At 38.1% G+C, this 23,826-nt stretch overlaps 1 protein-coding gene across 1 annotated transcript in view; it reads right to left on the reverse strand.

Moving 5' to 3' along the window:
* The window catches only part of pgghg (protein-glucosylgalactosylhydroxylysine glucosidase), a 33,532-nt gene that overhangs the window by 6,999 nt on the left and 2,707 nt on the right, over positions 1 to 23,826 (reverse strand). The window contains exons 3-11 of the mRNA XM_062036018.1: positions 17,189 to 17,443; positions 12,600 to 12,810; positions 12,091 to 12,526; positions 11,898 to 12,017; positions 5,859 to 5,990; positions 5,682 to 5,793; positions 1,696 to 1,768; positions 1,490 to 1,626; positions 1,295 to 1,428 (exon numbers count right to left, since the gene is read on the reverse strand). Of these exons, the coding sequence (XP_061892002.1) occupies positions 1,295 to 1,428; positions 1,490 to 1,626; positions 1,696 to 1,768; positions 5,682 to 5,793; positions 5,859 to 5,990; positions 11,898 to 12,017; positions 12,091 to 12,526; positions 12,600 to 12,810; positions 17,189 to 17,426 (1,593 nt within the window). The 5' untranslated portion in view covers positions 17,427 to 17,443. The remainder of the gene's footprint in view (positions 1 to 1,294; positions 1,429 to 1,489; positions 1,627 to 1,695; positions 1,769 to 5,681; positions 5,794 to 5,858; positions 5,991 to 11,897; positions 12,018 to 12,090; positions 12,527 to 12,599; positions 12,811 to 17,188; positions 17,444 to 23,826) is intronic.

The following is a 23,826-nucleotide window of genomic DNA, read 5'->3' on the forward strand; positions in this document are numbered from 1 at the left end:
AACGGTACGTGTATTTGTATTGAACCATTTCGGTACGGGGGTTTCGGTTCGGTTCGGAGGTGTACCGAACGAGTTTCCACACGAACATATTAAGTAGCCGCCTCCGCTTCCTTCTGTCTCTGTCAGTCTTCTACACAGCACCCAGCATTGTCCCACTCACACAACCATCTGATTGGTTACAAACAGAGCGGTAACAGCCAATCAGCAGTGCGTATTCAGAGTGCATGTAGTCAGTGCTTAGCGTTTAGCAGGTAAGCATCAGGCAGCGGACACCTCCCATTCAACTACTAGTAACATCACTATGAGCCCGTTGACCTTCTAGAAATATAAAAGGCAGTTCAGCTCGCTCGCAGTCCTGGCTTGAGGTGAAGGCTAATTCGCTTTTAGCGTAACGTTAGCTCATTTTGCGGTGTGTGTGTGTTACGGACAGCAAAGCCCTGTCTGTCTGTTATTTCACTTTACCTTTTTCTGTGTTGATTGAGCTGTGTTGAAGCAGCAAAAAAGGGCATTATGTTAAACGAAGAGTTTCTGTCTCTGATAGTTGATATAATAATGTAAGTGCATCATTAAGCCTACATGAACTCCATGGTGTTCAGGGATGAATAGTCTCTCCTATTGCTATTGTACCATTTGTTCAGCTATAGTTACATTAATCATTAGAAATGCAGCAGCCTAGTTTTGAATCTGCTATCACATGTTGATAAAAATATAACATTTACATGATAAAAATCAACTACAGGCTTCCCAAATGAAGCATGATGAGTTGACTTGAAACTGTTTAATGTTGCACTTTTTATATGTAGAAGAAAAGTGTTGTCATTTTATTTAATCTGAGCAACAACTTGAGGCAGTTTAATGTTGATTAACGTGGGCAGAATTATTATAGTGTTCCCAATGTTAAAAGGATAAAGCCATTGTTTACAAATTTGGTAAATAAATAACCAAAAAATTTATATTTTGTTGTTTTCTTACTGTACCGAAAATGAACCGAACCGTGACCTCTAAACCGAGGAACGTACCGAACCGAAATTTTTGTGTACCATTACACCACTATGTGCAACACAAGTGTTAAGATAATGTTTTTTGTTTTATTTTCATATATACGTAGTGCTATCAGTAGTGCTCAATATGTATTATTTATCAGTAATGTTTTTGTTTTCCATTAGGTTTTACTTCCGTTACTCTACTGCAACAATAGTGGGATGACTAAAAGTCTGCACTTGCCTTAAAATGTGTTAGAGGCCCTTAGTTTAGCTCGACTAAAGTGTGCATGTCAATTTCCTGAGAGTCTTACCCAAGTCATGGCTGGTCCAAGAGGATCTGTGACTGCCTCGTAAGCTTCAAGATCATTTCTTCTGATCTCAAGGGACATGGGCAGTCCCAGAGGATAGCTCAGCATCACAGCATCAGCCTGTTTCACTGTACATCCTGGGGGGCGGGAACAACTTCATGCTAATACAGACTAGATTAAAACGGTTGAGAAAAGTACCTTTGGTATAGCCTTCAAACTCAGGATGGTATTGAGATTGTTGGTCAAAAGGTATTTGGAGGTTTTCAGCCACATCTTGCCATTCGTTTGGTGCAGGGTGCTTGAGAAGATCAGCTAATTCCACAGCAAATTGTAAACTAAGAACAGCAAGGGTGTTATTGCCTCCCAAACTAAGAGTAAACTACACAAACGTGCATGTACAGTACCTCAATTTTGCCACTGTGTTTGTGTAGACAGAGTTGCTGACGTTGTAGTAGTACTCATCAGGCGGCATGACACCTAAATAATACACAACAAGCATCAATTCACAGAAATGTGACAATTATTCTAAGTGTGTAGACCGTTAAAAATGCAAAACATTTATGTGTGGCTTAAAAAGATAACATATAATATGAATGTACAGTACATTATAATCCTCATCATATAATCCCTATAATATGAAGAAAACGATGATCAATCAAAATCAGATTGAAATAATAAAATAAATGCTGTAATCTTAGCAAGGACTTAAACTGCAAAGACATTCCATCATTATACATAACAATTTCATTTTTTTTATTTTAATGGGGGTTTGGAGTGCATAAGAAAGTGTGAAGGACAACAAAGCTGTGTCGCTCTCCATCAATTTTCTACCACTTGTCCCACACCGGGCTGACGATTTTAGGTTGTCCTGAAGAATTTGGAGGTAATCCTCCTTTTTCATTGTCCCATTTACTCTCTGTAAAGCACCAGTTCCATTGGCAGCAAAACAAGCCCAAAGCATAATACTACCACCACCATGCTTGACGGTAGGCATGGTGTTCCTGGGATTAAAGGCCTCACCTTTTCTCCTCCAAACATATTGCTGGGTATTGTGGCCAAACAGCTGAATTTTTGTTTCATCTGACATCACATGGACAAAGATAAGACCTTCTGGAGGAAAGTTCTGTGGTCAGATGGATCAAAAATGGAGCTGTTTGGGCACAATACCCAGGAATATGTTTGGAGGAGAAAAGGTGAGGCCTTTAATCCCAGGAACACCATTCCTACCGTCAAGCATGTTGGTGGTAGTATTATGCTCTGGGCTGGTTTTGCTGCCAATGGAACTGGTGCTTTACAGAGAGTAAATGGGACAATGAAAAAGGAGGATTACCTCCGAATTCTTCAGGACAACCTAAAATCATCAGCCCGGAGGTTGGGTCTTGGGCGCAGTTGGGTGTTCCAACAGGACAATGACCGCAAACACACATCAAAAGTGGTAAAGGAATGGCTAAATCAGGCTACAATTAAGGTTTTAGAATGGCCTTCCCAAAGTCCTGACTTAAACATGTGGACAATGCTGAAGAAACAAGTCCATGTCAGAAAACCAATACATTTAGCTGAACTGCACCAATTTTGTCAAGAGGAGTGGTCAACAATTCAACAAGAAGCTTGCCAGAAGCTTGTGGATGGCTACCAAAAGTGCCTTATTGCAGTAAAACTTGCCAAGGGACATGTAAGCAAATATTAACATTGCTGTATGTATACTTTTGACCCAGCACATTTGCTCACATTTTCAGTAGACCCATAAAAATTCATAAAAGAACCAAACTTCATGAATGTTTTTTGTCACCAACAAGTATGTGCTCCAATCACTACATCACAAAAAATTAAGTGTTGTAGAAATTATTGGAAACTCAAGACAGCCATGACATTATGTTCTTTACAAGTGTATGTAAACTTTTGACCACAACTGTGTGTATATACATATATATATATATATATCTATATGTATGTACCGTATTTTTCGGACTATAAGTCGCAGTTTTTTTCATAGTTTGGGGTGCAACTTATACTCAGGAGCGACTTATGTGTGAAATTATTAACACATTAGCGTAAAATATCAAATAATATTATTTAGCTCATTCACGTAAGAGACTAGACGTATAAGATTTCATGGGATTTAGCGATTAGGAGTGACAGATTGTTTGGTAAAAGTATAGCATGTTCTATATGTTATAGTTATTTGAATGACTCTTACCATAATATGTTACGTTAACATACCAGGCACGTTCTCAGTTGGTTATTTATGCCTCATATAACGTACACTTATTCAGCCTGTTGTTCACTATTCTTTATTTATTTTAAATTGCCTTTCAAATGTCTATTCTTGGTGTTGGGTTTTATCAAATAAATGTCCCCCAAAAATGCGACTTATACTCCAGTGCGACTTATATATGTTTTTTTCCTTCTTTATTATGCATTTTCGGCCGGTGCGACTTAAACTCCGGAGCGACTTATACTCCGAAAAATACGGTATGTATGTATGTATATATATATACACTACCGTTCAAAAGTTTGGGGTCACATTGAAATGTCCTTATTTTTGAAGGAAAAGCACTGTACTTTTCAATGAAGATAACTTTAAACTAGTCTTAACTTGAAAGAAATACACTCTATACATTGCTAATGTGGTAAATGACTATTCTAGCTGCAAATGTCTGGTTTTTGGTGCAATATCTACATAGGTGTATAAAGGCCCATTTCCAGCAACTATCACTCCAGTGTTTTAATGGTACAATGTGTTTGCTCATTGGCTCAGAAGGCTAATTGATGATTAGAAAACCCTTGTGCAATCATGTTCACACATCTGAAAACAGTTTAGCTCGTTAGAGAAGCTACAAAACTGACCTTGCTTTGAGCAGATTGAGTTTCTGGAGCATCACATTTGTGGGGTCAATTAAACGCTCAAAATGGCCAGAAAAAGAGAACTTTCATCTGAAACTCGACAGTCTATTCTTGTTCTTAGAAATGAAGGCTATTCCACAAAATTGTTTGGGTGACCCCAAACTTTTGAACGGTAGTGTGTGTGTATATATATATATATATATATATATATATATATATATATATATATATATATATATATATATATATATATATATATATATATATATATATATATATATATATACATACATACTTATACTCAGAGCGACTTATACTCCGAAAAATGCGGTATGTATATATATATATATAAAACCCAAAACCAGTGAAGTTGGCACTTTGTGTAAATCATAAATACAAACAGATTTCAATGATTTGAAAATCCTTTTCAACCTATATTTAGTTGAATAGACTGCAAAGACAAGATACTTAACATTGGAACTGGTAAACTTTGTTATTTTGTGCAAATATTAGCTCATTTGGAATTTGATGCCAGCAACACGTGACAAAGAAGTTGGGAAAGGTGGCAATAAATACTGATAAAGTTGAGGAATGCTCATCAAACACTTATTTGGAACATCACACAGGCGAACCGGCTAATTGGGAACAGGTGGGTGCCATGATTGGGTATAAAAGTAGCTTCCATGAAATGCTCAGTCATTCACAAACAAGGATGGGGCGAGGGTTTGTGAACAAATGCGTGAGCAAATTGTCAAACAGTTTAAGAACAACATTTTTAAACGAGCTATTGCAAGGAATTTAGGGATTTCACCATCTTCGGTCCGTAATATCATCAAAAGGTTCAGAGAATCTGGAGAAATCACTGCACGGAAGCAGCAAGGCCGAAAACCAACATTGAATTCTAAGTTAATGATTATTTGCACACAAAAAAAAAGTAGTTTCTCAGTTCGAACATTAAATATCTTGTCTTTGCAGTCTATTTAATTGAAAATAAGTTGAAAAGGATTTGCAAATCATTATATTTGGTTTTTATTTACGATTACCAATGTGCCAACTTCACTGGTTTTGGGTTTTATGATTAAACACATTTTTCTTTTCGTTTCTTAAAATGTAACAGAATTCCCTTCCAAATGTTCATAGCAATTTACTTTTTTTTTTTTTTTTAAACTGCAGCATTAATTCAATTGATTGGATTTATATAGCACCTTTCTCAACCTTTACACATTCCCACCTTGCTAGTGGTAAGCTAGACATTGCTGCCCACCAAACTACAATTCACATTTATACACAAAGGTGAGTTGCACAGGGAGCAAGGTAGGTGAGATGTCTTCCCCAAGGGCACAATGGCAGACGCTGGGATGAGGGAAGCAGGGTTTCTATTTGTACTATTTAAATCATTTTCAATTGGGTCTACATGTAAAACATAAAATCACCGTTGACCAGGATATCAGAAGATACTTGCGAAATGATAGAAAACCATTTGTTGACACATGTAAATAATACATAAAAATAATATCATTAACTCCTTGTCAATAGTGGTGTTTACCTAAGATATGATACTTCTTCTCCTCGGTGCTCCACGTTACCCTGGAAACCCAGTAATCGGCCATGTCCCAAATCAGCTGACTGCCCCGTCCTTCTGTGAACATTGACACGTCCTGCAATGGAGAGCGGAGTTTTTATTCACAGCTAATGTGATGCTAGGTGGCGCTGGGGAGCAAACCTCAGTGAGGTAGTAATAATTTTGAAAGGCCAGTGCAACGTCTCCGTTGATGTGAATCTCTTGCTCTCCGTAAATGTCCTCAGGGCACATCTCCCTCCCTGACACAGCACTCTGCCATGGAAATTTCAGCCCCTGTGGACATGGAATAGAACTGCCATGTCTCACACTTTCATTATGCACACACACGCACGACATACAAAAGGTAAAAAAGTATACTACTTTAAATACAAAAACATTCATTTATTCAATATTGTTGACGATTTACTGTTGTCCCAGATTACAGGGCGTCATATACGCGGCCCAGAGGATCACTGCATGTCCTCTTACATCTCTCGAGCAGTGGTTCTCAACCTTTTTTCAGTCATGTACCCCCTGTGAATTTTTTTTTAATTCAAGTACCCCCTAATCAGAGCAAAGCATTTTTGGTTGAAAAAAAGAGATAAAGAAGTAAAATACAGCACTATGTCATCAGTTTCTGATTTATTAAATTGTATAACAGTGCAAAATATTGCTCATTTGTAGTGGTCTTTCTTGAACTATTTGGAAAAAAATATATAAAAATAACTAAAAACTTGTTGAAAAATAAATAAGTGATTCAATTATAAATAAAGATTTCAACACATAGAAGTAATCATCAACTTAAAGTGCCCTCTTTGGGGATTGTAATAGAGATCCATCTGGATTCATGAACTTAATTCTAAACATTTCTTCACAAAAAAATAAATCTTTAACATCAATATTTATGGAACATGTCCAAAAAAAATCTATCTGTCAACACTGAATATTGCATTGTTGCATTTCTTTTCACAGTTCTTTTTGACAGACATTTTAGTGAGGGTCAAACCATCATGGCATGGGGGAAACTCTGGCTTTATGGTAATGAATGGAATAGCCTACTTGATTTGATGTTCAGTTTATGAACTTACATTCATATTTAAGTATTATTCAATAAATATATTTATAAAGGATTTTTGAATTGTTGCTGTGTTTACAATATTTTTTTAAAATCTCACATACCCCTTGGCATACCTTCAAGTACCCCCAGGGGTACGCATACCCCGATTTGAGAACCACTGCTCTAGAGGACCTGTATAAGAGACACTGCAACAGGAGAGCAAACAGCATCCTCAGGGACTCATCCCATCCAGGTCACCACTGGCTTGAACTCTTGCCCTCAGGGAGGCGCTATAAGACCATCAAAGCAAGGACAAATAGACTGAAAAACAGTTTCTATCCTAGAGCTGTTATTGCCCTAAACTCCGCACTTACCTGAACACTCACCACTTTATTACTTGCTTACCTCTGATCGAGATCTGCTGTGCAATATGTTTTTAACATTTTATTATGTTTTTAAATTTTAAAATTGTTTTATTACTGTTGTTGTCTTAAGACTATTGTATGTAGGTTTGTTTTAAAAGCACCGAGCTGGATTGCTGTCCAATTTCGTTGTTTCCATACAATGACAATAAAGGTATTCTGTACTGAGAAGCCTAGACAGAAATCTAGTAAGTTCCATATCTAGTAATATTGTGATCATCACATTTGTTCACATTGCCGTGCTTGCTCCGTCTTATGGTGGCATCACACATAAAAGCCAAAGAAAAAGCAAAGGTAATCAGTTACGTCTCAGTACATTTGCTTAGGGTTGGCTTCATACATGTCAGCATTGCATTTTTTTAGAGCTGTCTAAAGATATTTCATTTTTTTATTTGATTAATCACACTTATGAAGTCTAATTTAGAATCATGATTAATCCCAGGTTATTACTCGCTTGCATAATTTAAATCAATTTAAAAAAGACCCCAATATTTAACCACAAATGCAACTTTGTCAGAATGTCATAAAGGAACATTTTTAAAATGTTTTACTTGAATGCACGTTATTTATTTGCTCTAAACTTGGTAACAGTTTTTGCAATGTTCCAGCAAACACACCATTCAGAGCCTTCTTACTAAGATAATATCGGCAGCCCGATATAATCGGCCGATAAATGCTTTAAAATGTAATATCGGAAATTATCGGTATCGGTTTCATAATTATCGGTATTGGTTTCTAAAAGTAAAATGTATGATGTTTTAAAATGCCGCTGTGTACACGGACGTAGGGAGAGGTACAGAGTGCCAATAAACCTTAAAGGCATTTCCCAGTCACATAATGTCTACCGGCTTTTCTCATCACGAATTAATGCAAGGCATACTTGGTCAACAGCCATACAGGTCACACTGAGGGTGACCGTATAAACAACTTTAACATTGTTACAAATATGCACCACACTGTGAACCCACACCAAACAAGAATGACAAACACATTTCGGGAGAACATCCGCACCGTAACACAACATAAACACAACAGAACAAATACCCAGAATCCCTTGCAGTACTAACTCTTCCGGGACGCTACAATATAAACCCCCCCGCTACCCCCTACCCCCACCCACCTCAACCTCCTCATAGTCTCTCTCAGGGAGATCATGTCCCAAATTCCAAGCTGCTGTTTGGATAGATAGAAAGATAGATAGATAGTACTTTATTGATTCCTTCAGGAGAGTTCCCTCAGGAAAATTAAAATTCCAGCAGCAGTGTACAGAATTGAGATCGAATTTAAAAAGTAAAAAGTAAATAATGGGGGTATAAATGGAAACAGAATAGAAAAATATTACAATAAGAATGAAAATAAAAAGCAACAATGAGAATAAAAATATAACAGTAAAATAAGAATATAACAAGAGAAACTAGGCAGTAGTGACCATGTCATGAAAAAGTATTGCACTGTTATTGTTTTGAGGCATGTTAAAAAAAATAATGCACTTTGTGACTTCAATAATAAATATGGCAGTGCCATGTTGGCATTTTTTTCCATAACTTGAGTTGATTTATTTTGGAAAACCTTGTTACATTGTTTAATGCATCTAGCGGGGCATCACAACAAAATTAGGCATAATATTGTGTTAATTCCACGACTGTATATATTGGTATCTGTTAATATCGGTATCGGTAATGAAGAGTTGGACAATATCGGAATATCGGATATCGGTAAAAAAGCCATTATCGGACATCTCTACTTCTTACTCATCTTTGCACTGACATATGCATTCACCTGATCACTGACCATATAACACCCCATGCTGCCTTTCAGTTAACCATACACAATTACGGTTTTTGTGTGATTAATCTGTGTACATACTGTACATGATTAATGCGATACTTTTTATGATTAATCACGAGTTAACTTGTTATTTTTGACAGCCTTAGTTTTTGTATATGACTGCTATTTTATCCATCCATACACTTCATACTGCTTATCCTGTTAAGGGTCACAGGGAAGATGGAGCCTAAACCAGCTAACTTTAAAAGAGAGGTGGGGTACACCCTGGCCACAAGTCAAGCATGGGTCGGATACGACAAAAGGATAACATTTTTACTCTAGGCATTGTCTCGCTTGACTGGGTTCTGTGTGAAATGCATGTGGGATATATATATATATATATATATACACTACCGTTCAAAAGTTTGGGGTCACCCAAACAATTTTGTGGAATAGCCTTCATTTCTAAGAACAAGAACAGACTGTCGAGTTTCAGATGAAAGTTGTCTTTTTCTGGCCATTTTGAGCGTTTAATTGACCCCACAAATGTGATGCTCCAGAAACTCAATCTGCTCAAAGCAAGGTCAGTTTTGTAGCTTCTCTAACGAGCTAAACTGTTTTCAGATGTGTGAACATGATTGCACAAGGGTTTTGTAATCATCAATTAGCCTTCTGAGCCAATGAGCAAACACATTGTACCATTAGAACACTGGAGTGATAGTTGCTGGAAATGGGCCTCTATACACCTATGTAGATATTGCACCAAAAAGCAGACATTTGCAGCTAGAATAGTCATTTACCACATTAGCAATGTATAGAGTGTATTTCTTTAAAGTTAAGACTAGTTTAAAGTTATCTTCATTGAAAAGTACAGTGCTTTTCCTTCAAAAATAAGGACATTTCAATGTGACCCCAAACTTTTGAACGGTAGTATGTATATATATATATATATATATAATATATATATATAATATATATATATATATATATATATATATATATATATATATATATATATATATATATATATATATATATATATATATATATATATATATATATATATATATATATTGTCCTGTTCAGCTTCTCGGGCAAATCATATAGTAGATGTAGATGCCCATGTCGGCTGTACAGATTTACTTTACAAAAGAGAAGTGTGGGATACTTCTCTTGTTGCCTTATTTGTATTTCACTTTATTAAATGTATTTATATTATTATTTGATGCAGCCGGGCCGGAGCGAATAGAAAGAGAAAAAGAAAGATAGAGGGGGAAATTGTAAGAAGATGGGGATTAGACAGAGAGACAAAAACAACAACAGCTAACACAACAATAACAACAACAACAACAATAGAACAACATCAGCATATAGGATATGTACAAATATGATGGTAAAAGTGATAGCAAAGAAGCAGTTAGCGAAATAAATAATAATACAGAAATGACAATGAGCATTTTTACACTACAAATGGAGCATTACAAATACCAATAGAAATAGTGCTATTGATAATGAACAATACCAATAATTTATCTCCATTATCAACAATACAGTTGTTCAAATGCAACAATACATAAACGTAATGATAACTAGAGATAAAAAATGAATACCGAAAAATGGAGGGGAAGAAAGAGAAGCAACCTATATTAACCTTGTAGATTGTTATAGTAATAATAGGTTAAGCTTTGTCAGTGTGCCATGTGTTACCCAGTTTCCTGGCCACAAGTCAAGCCTGGGTCAGATACGACAAAAGGATAACATTTTTACTCTAGGCATTGTCTCGCTTGACTGGGTTCTGTGTGAAATGCATGTGGGCTATATATACATATATTTTTATTTTTGTATTTATTTTTTTGTCCTGTCCAGCTACTTAGGCTCATCATATTGTTGATGTAGATGCCCATGTCGGCTGTACAGATTTACTTTACAAAAGAGAAGTGTGGGATACTTCTCTTGTTGCCTTATTTGTATTTGACTTTATTAAATGGATTTATATTATCATTGAGTGCAGTCGGGCCGGAGCAGGAGGGGATAGAAAGACAAAAAAAGGAAGACAGAGGGGGAAAATATATATTTTATATTATAGGGGTGGTATAGCTCGGTTGGTAGAGTGGCCGTGTCAGCAACTTCAGGGTTGCAGGTTCGATTCCCGCTTCCGCCCTCTTAGTCACTGCTGTTGTGTCCTTGGGTAAGACACTTTACCAACCTGCCCCCAGTGCCAACCACACTGGTTTAAATGTAACTTAGGTATTGGGTTTCACAATGTAAAGCGCTTTGAGTCACTTGAGAAAAGCGATATATAAATATAATTCACTCACAATGTGGGGACAAGACAGAGAGACAACAACAACAACAACAGAACAACATAAGCGAACAGCATATGTACAAATATGATGGTAAAAGTTATAGCAAAGAAGCAGTTAGTGAAATAAATACTACATTATTACACTACAAATGGAGCAATACAAATACCAATAGAAATATCACTATTGATAATGAATAATAACAATAATTAACTCTATTATCAACAATACAATTGTTTCAAATGCAACAATACATATATGTAATAACTTCAAATACAAAAGAAAACAGATAAATGGAGGGGAAGATGGAGAAGCGAACTGTATTAACCTTGTAGATTGTCATAGTATTATAGGTTAAGCTTTGAAGTGAATTATATTTATATAGCGCTTTTTCTCTAGTGACTCAAAGCGCTTTTACATAGTGAAACCAAATACCTAAGTTACATTTAAACCAGTGTGGGTGGCACTGAGAGCAGGTGGGTAAAGTGTCTTGCCCAAGGACACAACGGCAGTGACTAGGATGGCGGAAGCAGGGATCGAACCTGGAACCCTCAAGTTGTTGGCACGGTCACTCTACCGCCCCTTTGTGCATGTGGGATTTATAATGCGCCTATTTTGAAGGATCTCTATGTGAATGCGGCAGTCATCCTACCTTGTAACCCTGCCTCTGAGCATTGTATTTAGCGCCATCCACAGTTTGCACCCTGTACTCCAGCACTGCTCGGGCCAGCTTGGGGTAGAATAAAGCCACAGTGGGGTATATCCACATCTCCTGTGAGGTTAGACATCACCACGCCAGATGTGAGAATGATAAAAAGGTGGTTTACAAAAGGTATCATCCCTACCTGGTCCCAGAAGGCATGGCCCCAATAATCCTGACCCTCCCCGCCATTCGACAGCCCGCCTGGACTGACTCCACCAAAAAAGCAGGAGGTGTCATGTATGGAGGGAAAGGCGCTGAGTAGATAGAACATAGAACTGATCACAGCCTTCAAGAGGCGCTCTGAGCCCACCATCTCCACTTTGCTGTGCAGCCACAGCTCCTGCCAGGACTTTTCATGAGAGGGACGTAGGTCACCCGTTGCCATCAGTTCCAGGCCCTCGTCAAAACTAGCTTCAGCCTTGTCTAAAGAGTCGGCCACAGCCACAATGAAGCACCAGCGATCCTGGCTCCGCTCGGGCGGCAGCGTCACTGTGGAGGGAATAGGGGTCCAGATCAGGTGAACTGTGGGCTGTGGACCTCCAGGGAACTCTGCAGTGTTGGTCTGACCTCGGATGTATCTAAAGTTGAAAAAAAAAAAGAAACAGTTCAACAAACATTGTAATTATTTTTGAGGGCTGGGGGAGAACTCACCTTCCACCTTTGTAATCGGGTCCAGACTGAAAATGGATGTCTTTGCTCTGAGGCAGGAAGGAAGTGACCAGGTTGACTGCGAGCACCACTTCTGAGGGCGCATGGCGCACCAAGAGAATCTCCATCACCATCAGGTTGGAGTGGTAGCGGTGCGAGTAAAAAGACTGTGAGACTGTGGCGCCAGGTGAGGTCAGCGTGCGTGTGAAAACACCTGTACAACAACAAAAACACACACACAACTGGAGCTGAACAGGAGTCGGCCTTGCATAAAGTACAGCAAAAATCAACACAAATATAGACATGAAATAATTCAAATGTGTGATAATTTATGAAATGTCCATAATTTAATTGTGAAATAGCTGAAGCTATTAATGTCGTGATCAAAGTATGAATGTTACAACCTCTTTTGACATTGTTGTATTGATTTATTTGATTTTTACACTGCAAAAACTGAAATCTAAGTAAGATTATCTATCTCAAATAAGGGTGATATTTGCTTATTTTCTGTCTAATAAGATAATTCTTCTCACTAAGCAGATTTTATGTTAAGAGTGTTATACTTGTTTTAAGGGTTTTGGTCCTAAATGATCTCAGTAAGATATTACATCTTGTTGCTGAGATTTGATGACCTATATTGAGTAAAACATGCTTGAAACTAGAATATCAACTGTTGCAAAGCTGTGTCATCAACACTCACAAGTATAAAACTATTTTTTTAAAGTAATAATTTCTTATTTCAAACATGAAAGAGACAATTGTGTCTCATAATTAAAACAGATGACAGCCAAATTGACTTTGCGGTTTTATTTTCAATGAAACAATTGAAAACACGTACTTATATAGTAGTACAGTTGGCACAGTACAGTAAACTGACAGTTAATATTTAAACATTTAACATTTCTAACAATTTTGAACAGAAATAGTTCATGCACATTCAGATAAATTCCTCAAAATTGCAATTAAAAAAACTTTGGCCGGGGGCCGGGCTGTATATATGCGCACTAATTGACTGAAAGAGGACGCACTTGGCGCGATGATGTCATGTTGTCGATGGAAAAATGCATTTTTAGACCATATGATTTGCCTGAGCGGCTCGGAGACCCCGAGAGTAACAAGCGGTTGCCTTGTTGCCTTTCCATTAAAAACAATGAATTAGTTTTTAGTATAAGTTTGCTGGTTTCAAGAAATGTGATGCCGAGCGCATATCATTATGTCAAGATAATGGCACTAGCATTTACTTTCTTTAAGAATATTTTTCAACATAATGAGCAAAAAGGTCTCTTTTTTTTTTTCTACGAAGAAAAGTGCACTTGTTATTAGTGAGAATATACTTATTTTAAGGTATTTTTGGGTTCATTGAGGTTAGCTAATTTGACTTGTTTTGGAAAGTCTTGACAAGCCAAATGTTCTTGTTCTATTGGCAGATAATTTTGCTTAGTTCTAATAAAATACCCCTAATTTTTGTATTTTTTTCCCTTGTTTTTGAACATTGACTTTTTGCAGTGTAGAAATTATTTGTAATGATTTTTATTTACACAGTAGTTACTTTGAATGTATTTATTTCAGGGGCATTTATTACCTGATGCATTAGTGTTCGAAAAACAACTATAGAAAAACATCATGGAAAGCATTAATATAAAATTATAAAAATATTTTCAGTCGAAAACTCATACTTGGTACCGTCAGTGACGGTTTTAGCTATAGTAGGTCACTAGAGCAATTGCTCAGGACGGCATTCTCGAGGGGACAAAATATATATATATATTTTTATTTGTGGTCAGAAGTTCAAGTAATTTGCTCATTAAGTTGGATAAATTGGTACCTCTATACTGCTCACATGAAGTAGATTCAACCGAACTGAGCATTGAGGTGGGTGAGTTTACCGCTGGGCCTCACAGTCCACAGGTTAATTGGAAAATAAAAAAGTCAAATCTAACAGAAATGGATTAAAAACAAAACATTCAAACCCTAATAGTGTGCAGTAATACTTTAAAGGCCTACTGAAACCCACTACTACCGACCACGCAGTCTGATAGTTTATATATCAATGATGAAATCTTAACATTGCAACACATGCCAATACAGCCGGGTTAACTTATAAAGTGCAATTTTAAATTTCCCGCCACACTTCCGCTTGAAAACGTCTAGATATGATGACGTATGTGCGTGACGGAATCAGTTGATGCAGAAGTATTGGTACCCCATTGAATACAATACAAAAAAGCTCTGTTTTCATTTCAAAATTCCACAGTAGTCTGACATCTGTGTTGGTGAATCTTTTGCAATTTGTTTAATGAACAATGAAGACTGCAAAGAAGAAAGTTGTAGGTGGGATCGGTGTATTAGCGGCGGACTACAGCAACACTACCAGGAAGACAGAGATGGATAGCAGACGCGCTAGCCGCCAAACTCACCTTAACTTCCCCCGTCTCGCCGACCGCATCTGTGATCGGGTGAAGTCTTTCGTCGCACCGTCGATCGCTGGAACGCAGGTGAGCACGGGTGTTGATGAGCAGATGAGGGCTGGCTGGCGTAGGTGGATAGCTAATGTTTTTAGCATAGCTCTGTGAGGTCCGGTTGCTAAGTTAGCTACAATGGCGTCGTTAGCAACAGCATTGTTAACCTTCGCCAGGCTGGAAAGCATTAACCGTGTAGTTACATGTCCATGGTTTAATAGTATTGTTGATCTTCTGTCTATCCTTCCAGTCAGGGATTGATTTATTTTGTTTCTATATGCAGTTAAGCGCGATGCTATCACGTAGCTCCGTCGCTAAAGTGTTTCGTCGATGTATTGTCGTGGAGATAAAAGTCACTGTGAATGTCCATTTCGCGTTCTCGACTCTCATTTTCAAGAGGATATAGTATCCCAGGTGGTTTAAAATACAAATCCGTGATCCACAATAGAAAAAGGAGAGAGTGTGGAATCCAATGAGCCAGCTTGTACCTAAGTTACGGTCTGAGCGAAAAAAGATATGTCTTGCACTGCATTCTAGCCCTTCACTCTAACGTTCCTCATCCACGAATCTTTCATCCTCGCTCAAATTAATGGGGTAATCGTCGCTTTCTCGGTCCGAATTGCTCTAGCTGCGTTGAAAACAATAGGAAAATGTGAGGAGCCTTTCAATTGACTACGTCACGCTACTTCCGGTAGGGGCAAGGCTTTTTTTTACCAGATACCAAAAGTTGCGATCTTTATCGTCGTTGTTCTCTACTAAATCCTTTCAGCAAAAATATGGCAATATCGCGAAATGATCAAGTATGACACATAGAATGGATTTGCTATCCCCGTTTGAATAAAAAAAATTCATTTCAGTAGGCCTTTAACTCTTCAGGTAAATCTTTGCCATACAGTATATGAAGATATCCGCTGATGTCACACTTGAGAAAAATTTAACAAATTAAGCAAATTCTAAACGGCTCGTTTGGAGGAAGTGTGAAGGAAGGCAAGACTGATTGATAAATATCTTTGCCATTCTTCAGTATTTTGACTAAAACTTTTCGGGACTTATGCAAAGCAAAGCCAGTGGCGTTTCTGGGTGTTGTTGATAAATGGCTTACGCTTTGCATAGTAGAGTTTCAACTTGCACTTACAGATGCAACGACCAACTGTAGTTACTGACAGTGGTTTTCTGAAGTGTTCCTGAGCCCATGTGGTGATATCCTTTACACACTGATGTCGCTTTTTGATGCAGTACCGCCTGAGGGATCGAAGGTCCATAACATCATCGCTTACGTGCAGTGATTTCTACAGATTCTCTGAACCTTTTGATGATATTACGGACCGTAGATGGTGAAATCCCTAAATTCCTTGCAATAGCTGGTTGAGAAATGTTGTTCTTAAACAATTTGCTCAGGCATTTGTTCAAAGTGGTGACCCTCGCCCCATCCTTGTTTGTGAATGACTGAGCATTTCATGGAAGCTGCTTTTATACCCAATCATGGCACCCACCTGTTCCCACTTAGCCTGTTCACCTGTGGGATGTTCCAAATAAGTGTTTGATGAGCACTCCTCAACTTTCTCAGTCTTTTTTGCCACTTGTGCCAGCTTTTTTTAAACATGTTGCAGGCATCGAATCCCAAATGAGCTAATATTTGCAAAAAATAACAACATTTTCCAGTTTGAACATTAAGTATCTTGTCTTTGCAGTCTATTCAATTGAATATAAGTTGAAAAGGATTTGCAAATCATTGTATTCTGTTTTTATTTACGATTTACACAATGTGTCAACTTCACTGGTTTTGGGGTTTGTATGAGTTTAGCCTTGACTGCTATTTTGACGGTGGGCGATGATTTTTAAGAGTCTAAAAAACTTTGTAGAAATTGAAGCCGTAGGGTGCAACATTTTGAAAAAATGAGCAATTAAAAACGGAAATGGGCAAAAGATAACAAAGGTATGGAACTTCTAGTCATCCCTTTATGTATACCACATTATGGAATGGATCCTTTCACCCTGTCCTTACTGCACTTCTGGAAAGAAGTAATTCATGTTTTCAGTCAGTTTTCTGTTGTTTCACTTTTTGTTCCATGCACTTTAAGAAGCCCAGAAAAAGTGAAAACACCTTTCCAAAGACAACCCAAAATAGATTACCATTGTAGGCATCAAGGCTGAAGGAGTCCTGGCCACCTTCCTCCATCACAACCGTCACGGCCAGAGGACAGGGGACATCTGCACGGTGACAATCCCCTCTTTCCCCGTTGTACACCGCCCCCACGTGGAGGACGTCGCTGTAGACTCTCCATCCTAAAAGGCCGTTGGCCAGTGGAGGAAGGAAGCGGGGGTCACCGGGGAGGGAGTCGCTGGAGAAGGTGTAAAGGTCAGTCGACATGGGGAGATGAAGGTCGTCTGGAAGGGTGCATAATTTGAATAGGTTTTATCATTTAACATGTGGCTGAGAATCTCAGACAAAAACATTAGAATACACAGTGAGCAGGTCAAAGGGCAGTTTTAGGTTGTGTACATTAGTGTTACAACAGGGGTGTCAAACGTACGGCGAACAGATTTTATCCGACCCACGAGATGATTTTGGTAAGTATAAAAATTAGCTGAAATTTTCTAATGAAATAAACTGCTCTTCTAAGCAATGTTCCCTCTAATTTTTCATGTGTGAGCAAAGGCAAAAACTCCCTGAGCATTCAGTGGAGCCCATGTGAGCAACACCAGACGTGCACACTGTGGCTACACCAGCATCACACCTGTCCCAAACCTGACTAAATAACAAGTTACATCTCCATCCATCTATCCATTTTCTACCGCTTGTCCCTTTCGGGGTCACGGGGGGTGCTGGAGCCTATCTCAGCTGCATTCGGGTGGAAGGCGGGGTACACCCTGGACAAGTCCCCACCTCATCGCAGGGCCAACACAGATAGACAGACAACATTCTCTTATTATTATAATCAAATGACAGCAGTCATTTCCATGAGGTTATTTTCTAATATAAGTGTTTAGGCCCACTTACAATGACAATAACACAAAATATTGTTTTTCATGAACTGTGTACTTGTATTGTTTGTCTGGGTGGAGGGCCTGCTTTGGAAATAATTTGTACCCCTTTCAGACATTGCATTTAGTTCCCATTAAAACATTCACATGTTGCACAATGAGATGTAAGCAGGGGATCATGTGTACATTCCTGCAACTTCCTGTTTGTAAAAAATATATTTGTATTAGTATTTATTTAATATACTAACAGCATTTCATGATTAATATTTATAAATTAAGATTCCTAATAAATGACACTAGAATAAGCACACATATGATTGGTAAATCATAGTGTAACGACCTGGAATGACACTTTATGTGTGGTGTTGGAGTTGTCCGACTTTTTGTGTGGCTGTAAACGCATCACTGGCTAAGTGCCATATGTGCATGTGTTGGCGCAAGTGAGAAAGAGCGAGCGGCTGCTGTTGATATAACAAAGTTGCCTTTGGTCTGGTTTGTACTGGAGAAAATGACCAGTTTTGCTAGATATCATTTTTTTTACTAATGTTTTGGTGACGTGTTTATGGCCGACAATAAAGAGTTTTGCTCAGTAAAGTGATGGATGGAATTCATGTCCTCAAAGCGTCTCCACAGACGTTACAATATTTGAACAATGATGACAAAAACTGTTTTCTCTTTCGTGTCCGTGTGTTGAAAATTGTTATGCGCTTATTTTTTTATTTGATTTTGTGCGTGGCATAGATTTGCCGTGTGCAGAGGACGCTTGAGCAGTGCGCAATTGCACAGGCGCTCACCTTAGAGGGAACGTTGCTTCTAAATGTGTCCACTGGATGTCGCAATAGCAATTATTTGCATCCCATGCCGCAGGAGTGCAGTGACTTCAGAGGGGGCGGAGCTATGTGCTAAAATAGAGGACTGGGGACACATTATCTGGGCGCACTAAAATAAGCTTAAATAATATGTATACCCTTCTAACTTAATGTTTGATTCATCAAATGAGCCCAAATTCACAAGTGTTGTTGTAGATCAGTGGTTCTTAACCTGGGTTCGATTGAACCCTAGGGGTTCAGTGAGTCGGGCTCAGGGGTTCGGCGGAGGTCAAGACACACCCGACTCATCGTGTTAATAAAAACTTCTCCCTATCGGCGTATTACGGATACGGCAACAGCCGAAGTCAGACTGATTTACAGGTGTGTAATTTGTTGTGAGTTTATGCACTGTGTTGGTTTTGTTGTTTGAACAAGGTGATGTTCATGCACGCTTCATTTTGTGCACCAGTAATAAAACATGGTAACACTTTAGTATGGGGAACATATTCACCATTAATAAGTTGCTTATTAACATGCAAATTAGTAACATATTGGCTCTTAACTAGTCATTATTAAGCACTTATTAATGCCTTATTCGGCATGGCCTTATTATAAGCCTAACCCTCTAAACCTGGCTCTAACCCTAACCCTAACCAAATAACTCTAAATTAAGTCTTTGTTACTTCAAATATGTTCCCCTAGTGTCCAAAAAACTCTAAATTAAGTCTTTGTTACTTAGAATATGTTCCCTATACTTAAGTGTTACCAAAAACATATAACTTTGTCTTGAATTTGAAAAAATATATATATATATATATATTTTTTTTTTTTCACTAAAGAAGGGTTCGGTGAATGCGCATATGAAACTGGTGGGGTTCGGTACCTCCAACAAGGTTAAGAACCACTGTTGTAGATGATGTGTACAGAATAAACCACATGATTTTAGTACATCAGTTGAGGAAAATGAGTATATCACATTAATAACATCCTTTAATTTGATTTTGATGTGACTATTTATTACATCTTCTGATAGATTAAAATGTTACACCAATGAGAGCTTTTTAAAACTCTGCCAGACTCACACCTATTTGACTGATGAATACTATCACCTCATTTATTCAGAAATTATAAATCACGACAAATGAAGATTGACTACTATGAACAGCAACATGTACAGTCGTGGTCAAAAGTTTACATACACTTGTAAAGAACATAATGTCATGGCTGTCTTGAGTTCCCAATAATTTCTACAACTCTTTTATTTTTTTGTGATGTAGTGATTGGAGCACATACTTGTTGGTCACAAAAAACATTCATGTAGTTTGGTTCTTTTATGAATTTATTATGGGTCGACTGAAAATGTGAGCAAATCTGCTGGGTCAAAAGTATACATACAGCAATGTTAATATTTGCTTACATGTCCCTTGGCAAGTTTCACTGCAATAAGGCGCTTTTGGTAGCCATCCACAAGCTTCTGCTTGAATTTTTGACCACTCCTCTTGACAAAATTGGTGCAGTTCAGCTAAATTTGTTGGTTTTCTGACATGCATTTGTTTCTTCAGCATTGTCCACACGTTTAAGTCAGGACTTTGGGAAGGCCATTCTAAAACCTTAATTCTAGCCTGATTTAGCCATTCCTTTACCACTTTTGTGTGTTTGGGGTCATTGTCCTGTTGGAACACCCAACTCAAAATCCTTGACCGAAAACCACAACACCACCATCACTATTTAGTTCTCCAAAAATATAGATTGTTGAATTTAGCTAACATTCAAAGATTAGCATCAATACGAATGGCCCATCGAATCCTAAAAAACACAGCACCAGCGCCACTTAAGCACTTTGTCCAGTTTACATCTGCTGTGACAACTAGAAACACACAAGCCTCCACCAGGGGGCAGTGTAGCATACCCAGATGTAAAACATATTTTGCACAATCAGCCTTTTCATATAAAGCCATAAAGGAATGGAACGACCTCACAACAAACTTGAAAAGTCTAATAGATTACTCTTCATTAACAATTGAAGTTAAAAAGTGGCTTTGGAGCAATCAAAGCTGCTCACACAGTCACTAAGGTGGGCACATTGTTTGACACATCAACTTAATGTGTATTATATATATTCATGAGAGCATTTTTGTTGTAAATTGTGAGGTGTGTCTGGTAAAATCATGGTTGTTTTTACAAATGATGACAGATGTGAACAAGAGCATGTATTGTCTTTGTGTGATGATGTCAATGAGGTGTGCTTGTATTGTATAATAAGTATGTGTCTATGAAAGGGCATTTTATGACTTTTCTTAATTTGATTACATGCTATAGTATGATTTTATTGTCATAATTTTATTGCATGATTTTTGTATCCCTTTAATTTAGGTAGCCAGGGACTGCAGATGGAAATTAGTATTTAGCTATAATCTGGTACAGAACATATCTGTCTTTGATCTTAATGTTTCTGTGCATTGTCCCTTCAAATAAAGACTAAACTAAACTAAACTGCGCCCAAGACCCAACCTCCGGGCTGAGGGTTTTCGGTTGTCCTGAAGAATTTGGAGGTAATCCTCCTTTTTCATTGTCCCATTTAAAGCAGCAGTTCCATTGGCAGTAAAACAGGCCCAGAGCATAATACTACCACCACCATGCTTGACGGTAGGCCTGGTGTTCCTGGGATTGAAGGCCTCACCTTTTCTCCTCCAAACATATTGCTGGGTATTGTGGCCAAACAGCTCAATGTTTGTCTCATCTAACCACAGAACTTTCCTCCAGAAGGTCTTATCTTTGTCTATGTGATGTTTTGGCGTCACTATAGACAGACATTTTAAATTTGACAAACAAGTCAATGGCGTTTTAAAATCGTGTTTTTATCATCTTCGTCTTTTAGCAAAAGTAAAACCGTTTTTATCTTGTAACCTTTTTGAACAAGTCGTGCATGCTTTTATTTCAAGTGGCCTGGACTACTGCAATGCACTTTATGCTGGCATTAGCCAAAAAGCTCTCTCCCGGTTGCAGTTAGTCCAGAACGCGGCAGCACGACATTTAACAGGGGCCAGGAAACGCCAGCATATAACCCTAATTCTTGACAGTTTGCATTGGCTCCCTGTTCATTTTAGAATTGATTTTAAAACCTTGCTGTTTGTTTTTAAAGCTTTACATGGACTGGCACCTCAGTATATCTCGTACCTCAACCAAATTTACACTCCTGCGTGCGCTCTGAGGTCCGAGAGCCAGCTCCAGCTCGTGGTGCCCAAGACCAGACTTAAATCCAGGGGAGACAGGGCCTTCTCTGTGGTCGGCCCTAAGCTCTGGAACACTCTGCCCCTCCATGTTCCAACTGCTCCCACAGTGGAGTGTTTTAGGTCTCGTCTTAAGACCCACTTTTATTCTTTGGCTTTTAACACTACGTGAGTTGTGTGGTCCTCTGTTGTCCTCTGTGTTTTTAAAATTTTGATTTCTATTTACTGTTTTAATTGGTTTCACCCTTTGAAATAGTTTTTAATCATATTTATTTTTATATTTATTTATATTTTGTTTTTATTCAGTCATTGGTGGAGCTAAAGATAATATTTGAATATTGTTTTTAATATTGTTGTGCAGCACTTTGGAAAAAATGTTGTTGTTTAAATGTGCTATATAAATAAAGTGGATTGGATTGGATCTATGTGATGTCAGATGAAACAAAAATTGACAAGACAGCCATGACATTATGTTCTTTACAAGTGTATGTAAACTTTTGACCACGACTGAAAGTGTAAAAAAAAAAAAAAATACCGTATATTACCAAATAGACGCCCTTGGGCAAATAACCGCCCGTGTCCTAATAGCCGCCCATGGGCTGTTATTAGCATAATTTAGATTAAAATGCTACCGGGGTTGCGTTTGCTGCAGTATTATTGTTTTGATGGTTTTATAGAGTACTTGGTACCATCATTTTATTTTTCCTGTATGCTGCTTTATTTAAAACTTGAAGTACTGTAGCCTTTATTTTATTTAAGTGACAGTATTATTGTTCTGTTTTGATGGTGGGTTTTATACTTGAGTACTTGGTACCATAATTGTATTTTTCCCGGTAGGCTGCTTTATTTAAAAAGTTTATTTATCTTTAGTATTGGTATTTTATTTGACAATTGTTGCACTACTGCCATGTTGAGGCCTTGTTGATCTCTTGTCTTTTGATAGCCTACCTCATATTGATCTCTTGTTTTTTTGTTTGTATGTTTTACAAACATACAAATGTAGCTTTTACATTTAAAGTTTTTTGTACGAAAAAAATATACTGGACAGTAACCATTGTAACCAAATAATGGCCTGGTGCAGGCTGGTGCAAAAATAAATAAAAGCCTTGTGCAAATAATCGCCTGCTTCTTTTAAACGCCTGTCTCCAAAACCGATTTTGTGAAATAAACGCCCGGGCTACTATTTGGTAATATACGGTATTACGATTTGTATGTTTTAAGATTGTGCTTGTTGTATTTTGAAACAATGAACACAATCTGAAGTTTTCTTTATGTTTAAGTTATTGTGACATGATTTTACCAGTCCGGCCCACCTGGGAGTAGATTTTCCTCTGTGTGGCCCCTGAGCCATACTTGCCAACCTTCCCGGATTTTCCGTGAGACTCCCGAAATTCAGCGCCTCTCCCGAAAACCTCCCGGGACAAATTTTCTCCCGAAAATCTCCCAAAATTCAGGCAGAGCTGGAGGCCACGCCCCCTCCAGCTCCATGCGGACCTGAGTGAGGACAGCCTTTCCCACAATATAAACAGCGTGCCTGCCCAATCACGTTATAACTGTAGAATGATCAAGGGCGAGTTCTTGGTTTCTTATGTGGGTTTATTGTTAGGCAGTTTCATTAACGTCCTCCCAGCGCGGTAACAACACACAACAACAGCAGTCACGATTACGTCTACCGTAAAGCAGTTCGTCTGCCGTAAACAGCAATGTTGAGACACTCTTAAACAGGACAATACTGCCATCTACTGTA

The sequence above is a fragment of the Entelurus aequoreus genome, linkage group LG24 (assembly GCF_033978785.1).
Source record: "Entelurus aequoreus isolate RoL-2023_Sb linkage group LG24, RoL_Eaeq_v1.1, whole genome shotgun sequence".
Lineage (NCBI taxonomy): Eukaryota > Metazoa > Chordata > Actinopteri > Syngnathiformes > Syngnathidae > Entelurus > Entelurus aequoreus.